Source organism: Gouania willdenowi, chromosome 5 (genome assembly GCF_900634775.1).
Source record: "Gouania willdenowi chromosome 5, fGouWil2.1, whole genome shotgun sequence".
NCBI lineage: Eukaryota > Metazoa > Chordata > Actinopteri > Blenniiformes > Gobiesocidae > Gouania > Gouania willdenowi.
The window spans coordinates 22,546,960-22,553,267 of NC_041048.1; the positions used below are offsets into that span (position 1 = coordinate 22,546,960).

At 41.1% G+C, this 6,308-nt stretch overlaps 1 protein-coding gene across 1 annotated transcript; it reads right to left on the minus strand.

Moving 5' to 3' along the window:
- Positions 1 to 1,066: 1,066 nt before the first annotated feature.
- LOC114462941 (neuritin-like) lies at positions 1,067 to 6,057 on the minus strand. Its single transcript, XM_028446062.1, has 3 exons — positions 5,785 to 6,057; positions 4,863 to 5,016; positions 1,067 to 2,896 (listed from the first exon to the last, which is right to left on the minus strand). Exons 1-3 carry the CDS (start codon positions 5,834 to 5,836, stop codon positions 2,665 to 2,667), a joined length of 438 nt encoding a protein of 145 aa, XP_028301863.1. The 5' UTR covers positions 5,837 to 6,057; the 3' UTR covers positions 1,067 to 2,664.
- Positions 6,058 to 6,308: the final 251 nt, after the last annotated feature.

The following is a 6,308-nucleotide window of genomic DNA, read 5'->3' on the forward strand; positions in this document are numbered from 1 at the left end:
CACCCCTAATACCCTAATATATATGGTTTAATGCAGATCACAATCGTATTCATGCTTTATCAAACAGCAAGGTCCTCTTCCTAAGGTGTAGCTGTACATATTGCTCATGCTTTTAGTATATAACACTATTTTTGGATCGTCACTGTCAGACATACGATGGGTGACATGATACCGTTTCAACGTCAGCATAAGCAGAACAACCATGCTATGGGGAAAGGGAAGCAGGGAGGTGCACTTCAGAGATCTGCATAACAAACAATAGATGCTGTTTACATTTTAGATCCGGCCCAACTTCATGCAGAGATCAGGAACACCAAACAATTAGATTTCCATGCAAGTGTAATACAAATCAAGAGCAGAAAAAAAGAAATCAATGTGGATTAAGTCTATTAAAACCATCTGTAGTAAAACTAAACACACCAATAGGAGCTCATTTTGAAAAAGCATGTTAATAACGCTGATTGTTATCAGTCATTGTTTGCTAATCTGTTCCCTAGTGCTCTTGTCTTTAATGACTGCTGCCTTTATCAACTTGTAAACACGTAAAAGTAATACTTCAGCCAACACATTATTAAATATTAAGGTGGATGAATGAGGCTGTAGTTAGAAAAAGAGAGTGAGCTCTTGTTTGTTTTATTGTTCTGTGTACGTTAGTCAAGGCTTCATTTCAATGTATTGCTCATTGTTATTTTATTTAAAATAAGTTAAATGCAACACACAATATTCATCAGATTTATGTTTTGCACAATGATGACCACAATGGTGACTGAAGCATGGGCCAGTTGTATCAGAGGTGTCGGTTTTTGGCGTCTGAATAGCAGCTGTGCAACGTTAGCCTCAGTCGGCCAACGCTGTTGTGAGGATCAGAGGTTGAAAACTCAGATAAAAGTACCTGGATTGTCACTTTAATATCACAAACACTTCATTTTAAAGGACTCAAATCGCCTTCATATCACCTAGGTTAGGTAGATGCATGTTTTTCAATTATAAACTAAGTTGGTAAAATGTCCCTTTAAGGTTTTCTCTTTCTGTGACAGGCATTCACAAATGATAATGGATATTTTTGTTTTTTTACCTACATTGCTGCTGTGAATTAACAGAAGTTTGATCATTTTAATGTTTTCTCACTCTCATGTGTGTAACTGCTCCTGGTTGGATCTATATTCTCTCACCATAAAGCCTGTTTCGAAAAGCAGGAATAGTGAAGATGTATAGTAACCCTGAGATACCTGCAGCTGTGAGTCTGTTACCATGGCAACCAACCTGCACATTGTTGGTGGGGATGAACCCAGAGAGTGTCTCTAGTAATCCTTCAAACCTACAGGGTTTGGGTTTTGTTCCCTTTAAAGCATGAAGGATTTAACATTATATGGTCAAAGTATCTGAGGCACCTATAGGCCTGATTTGTGTAACCATATACTGTATCTGGTGGGCCACAATAATATTTTGGGCTTTACTTACTTTACTTAAAATTATTTAATGAAATGGTAAAAAAAAAAAAAGTGAACTATTAAACAAGATATGGAGAAAAACTATTTTAGATTTAGAGCCATTGGAAAAATAAAAAAAATCCCTTTTTCTCATTATTGGTGAAATTTCAAAATTTTACATCTCAGTTTGTAATTGACTGATCTTTATGAAATTTGATGAGTTATGTTGTGTTAGTTCCTCATTTACCTCACTGAGCTTCATCCAGATTGCACAGTTCATGCGATTTATTATTATTTTTAAACGGGGATGCTCCACTGCCCATTCATTTGGACAAACTATATAATTATGAATGGGGACAAACATTTCTTCCAATCCTTAAAGTGTGAATGATCATGGCACCATGGTCAGCATCAATGATCCAGACAACTGAAAATATCCCAAAATGCTTATGAATAGAATTCCCTATGAGGTATCTATTAAAAATAGGATGCAAAGATGAATGTTAATAATTTATTTAAAGATCAATGTGAACCAATCACCCAGACAATATAAATATATGATTATATGAACGCTGGTCACATTTTATGATAAATGTATTCTGAATGAGAATGTTGTATAATTTTTGAATGACAATTTTGACCGTCAAATTTATATCTAAAAATTCATAAATCAGAAGTTTATTGCTATTTTACGTGTTTTTGAATGAGCGATTAAATTGACCTAAAGCTATTTGCAGGCCTCTGCAGGTATCCCTGATGCAGGAATGTTATTCCTGTGTGTGACAACCAATATTTTCCCCAATCACAAATTTAAACATCTGGATTTGAAATCTCAGTGAGTTGACTCAGAGTTAAGCCTTCTCTCTGAAACCGACTCCATTAAAATAAGGAGATGGAAGAACAATGCACTGACTTAATGAGATAATAAAACAACTACTTCATTATTAACTAAACTATTGCAGCCTGTGTTAGATTGCATGAGAGTACATGTGACCAACTTTTAACCTACAAATACAATTAAATATGGAAATGAAATGAATCAAAGCAATTTTGTTGAGACGGGATAAGAAAGAGTATTTTTGAGACACAATTGATTACAGTAAGTATTGATTGGCTTTCCGCAGATATCTGTGGCTCCGTGTAAGATCATCTAAAACATGTATTGTGTTAAAATCCTTGGCTTTAAGTTTGAACCTCTAATGGTATTTACCAACCCTCAGCTCCAGCCCTGCTCCTATAATACAGAGTACCATTTGCTCCCAGTCAGAACCAGCATCAGTGGCAGAGTCAGGGCAGCAGACGGCGAGCTCATGCTGGGGGAGGAGCTGGGGCTGCACAGGTCAAACAGACTTCCCTGGAAGCGGATCTTCCTGGAGTCCTGCCTCAGAGTCTCCCAGATGGAGCTGACCTCCTCGTGACAGTCAGAGAGGGCGTTGAGCGCGCACGTGTGGAAGGCCTCCCAGTGGCTGCAGGAGACAGAAGACATGAGATCAGTATCAGCTCTGACATCTATTACACAATCAACCACAGCTGTAGTAGGGATTCATTCTTTTGCCAATAGTCTAGCACTCAGATGGCTACCATCAGCTTCATGTAAGTCAGGCTTTAATTACCATGGTAACAGCATCACAGAGGGAAACTGTATCAGACATATTGTGAGTGGGCTTTTTTCCCTTCTTCTTTTTAACTACAGGCTTTAGTTCATATCTTTGTGTTTGATAAAGACCTTTACAGTGCACACTGTAGCAAAGACAAAAACCATCCTTGAAATGTCATTACTGCTGCAGCAAAGTCATACATTATTTAGTTTAGTGGCTCAGTGTCTCAGCACCATCCATTCTCTGTTCTCTCTGAGAAACGATGGCAGATGCTCTTTTCTTTCTCGCCAGTATTTTGTTATGAAATGCATATTTCACAATGCATCTGCCCTTATTGCAGCATTCAATCACACATAGTGGCCTCCTGGTTGTGCTAAAAATGCAAATGTGAGCCTATTGGTGAGCTATACAAGAAATGTTTTCCTCCCTCTGCAAAGCATTAATTTCTTGGCAGTGGCTGTCCGTACGATTGCCGTATCAATATATCGACATTCTATTCGTACGCAGTGCCCCTATTTGGCCAGGTTAGGTCACGTGATAGGTCAGTCATTGATCAGTTTAGGTCGCGTGACTAAGACTAATCCTCAACCCTAACCCTAACCCTAAAAATTGTTGCGATATTGGGTTATAACCTAAACCTAACCCTAACCCTAAACCTAAACCTAACTCTAAACCTAACCCTAACCCCAACCTTAAAACCTAAATCCTGATGCTAAACCTAACCGCTACCGCCCCCACCCTATGGCCCTAAACTTAACTGCTACTGCCTCCACTCAAATGACCCTAACCCTGGCCCTGACCCTAACCCTAACCCTAACCGCTACCGCCCCCTTACAAATGACCCTAACCCTGGCCCTGACCCTAACCCTAACCCTAACCGCTACCGCCCCCTTACAAATGACCCTAACCCTAACTGCTACCGCCTCCACACAAATGACCCTAACCCTGACCCTGATCTTAACCCTAACCGCTACCGCCTCAACTCAAATTACCCCAACCCTGGCCCCAACCATAACCCTTATCCTAGAATTATTTGAAGAAACCCTAAATTTACACCAAAACTGAAAGAAAACCCAACATCGAAAGTAAAATTTACCAAGAAAAATAAGGCAGAATGCACCAATACACTTCCACCTCCACCCCATTCCTGACAACAGGTAATGGGGGGAGGCTGGAAGCTGGGACGAGGTCCAAACAAACCCAGTTGTGGTGAAGCCCAAACAGACTCCTGCTTCTGTCCCTCAGCTGACAGTTCTGTGAACCCTCATACCATACCACACGACACATTGATTGACGACAGGGTGTCCAAACAGACACAGAATGGGCGGGGTGCAACCATCCCCCTCACACTGTTCCTTGTCCCATATTTACAACACTGCACTGACACTGCACTATACTGATACCACCTCACAAAACCCTTTTGGATGAGTGGCACAAGAAAGAGAGGAACACGAATAACAAGCGTCGGCCCGTGCCTGCCTTTGGTTCCTTGTTCAACTGGGGGGGGTCCTCGAATCCCCCCGGGGGGTCTCATCGAGAAAACACATTCCTTTACCTAACCCTAAAAATTGTTGCAATATTGGGTTATAACCTAAACCCAACCCTAACGTACGTGTACTTCGGTAACCTTACCAATAGCCCTGGGGGTTGTCTGTATACGGCAACTGTACAAAAGACACTTTTTAATCTCTTTTACATCCCGTGGCATCTTTGATGGACTTTTCCCCCCATTTGGTATAAAAGAATAAGATGTCTGTTCAGCTCGGAAAGTTGTGTGTGCACAGACAGATGTTGGCCTATGTTCACACTCCATCACTAATAAAGCAATCATCACCTGCACACAGCTGCCACTCCACTCTCACTGGTCACGTTCTCCTGGTAGTTATCCATGCTCTCACCCAACTCCAGGACACATTGGGAGAAGTCCTTGTAAATGTTCTCGCACTTTACATTTGCAGAGTCTCCTGGCACGGCAAGGGACAAGAATGCTGCAAAACAGATTCAATTAAAAACTGTAGTTTAAAAAAAAAAAAAATCAAAAAATAGGTAGAAACACCTTCTTCACATCTTTAAAAGTAAAGATAACATCCAGTGGCACAATCTGTGATTTTCACATTCATTAGTGCATGTGTTCAAGTGCTTTTAGCAGATTCTACACCAATCATCATCAAGCAGCTCGAGCACAGACCCTACGTTTCACCAATTTATTGTGTTTGATCATAAATCATTGCTCAAGGAGCAGACAGTTTGTTTATACAACTTTGACAGGGCTTTGGTTTTCTCCCTAAGCAACAAAACAAACATGTCAGAAATGTTTGAAGGCTTTTCATATGAGCATCTGTGCCTGTAATGAAGAAGAATTGTTACAGTTAATGTTACTGTAACATCTGTAGATGTAAGGCAGACACAAACTGATGATAAAACATGCACCATCAAAGTGTTCAAATATGTAAAAGTACAACAATATCACCAATAGAAGGGTTTAATAGTTGAATGTTTGATGGGACAAAACCTGCTCCCTGATAGATAGATAGATAGATACATTAGTATCAGCTCCAGCGTCGCTGCATGCTGGGTGTGTATATATGGCTCTGAGCTGTGGTGGAGGTCCCATCGCTCAGCCCTGCTGATGGAGGTGGATAAAAACCTAGTATAGCATGCAGCAGGGTGGCTAAACAGATACAAATCTAATGTCTCACCTTACCAAGTGATTCACAGCAATAAGTGAAGCAAAAGAGGTGCTAAGCATGTCTTACCGACAGCAAAGACAAGAATCTCTCCGATCTTCGTCGACATGGAAAATCCCATATCATCCCATTTCAAGCCAGGCGGAAGGCGCGGGATGCTGCACTCACAGATCTGAAGATGGAAAGCTGATCCTCTGCCAGTTCCCTGTGTGTGTGTGAGAGAGAGAGAGAGAGAGAGAGAGAGAGAGAAAAAGAGAGAGAGAGAGAGAGAGAGAGAGAGAGAGAGAAAAAGAGAGAGAGAGAGAGAGAGAGAGAGAGAGAGGCTCTGGATGCTGCTGACGTTACCTGCCCCCCGGCGCGCGCTGAGCTCATCTCTCATCAGCACCGGACAGCCCCCCACCCCACCCCCACCCCCCATGCGGGGAGGAGAGCAGCTCCCCCTGGTGTCCGACTGCTGAACTGCAAGGAATCCATATTATACAGTATTAGAAAAATAATACTACTATTATGATTGTTATTTATGCAAAACTAATTTCGAAACAGGTTAACATTGATTTTTTGAGTGTAAAATAGTCCAATCTATATGGAAATCT

What these genes read in the sequence shown, in the direction of transcription:
- LOC114462941 (XM_028446062.1), bottom strand. Translation starts at nt 5,836, where the DNA reads ATGGGATTTTCCATGTCGACGAAGATCGGAGAGATTCTTGTCTTTGCT. An exon ending in GATTCTTGTCTTTGCTGTCG is followed by an intron (nt 5,017 to 5,784) that starts GTAAGACATGCT and finishes TCTGTTTTGCAG; the next exon opens with CATTCTTGTCCCTTGCCGTG. An exon ending in GGAGTGGCAGCTGTGTGCAG is followed by an intron (nt 2,897 to 4,862) that starts GTGATGATTGCT and finishes TGTCTCCTGCAG; the next exon opens with CCACTGGGAGGCCTTCCACA.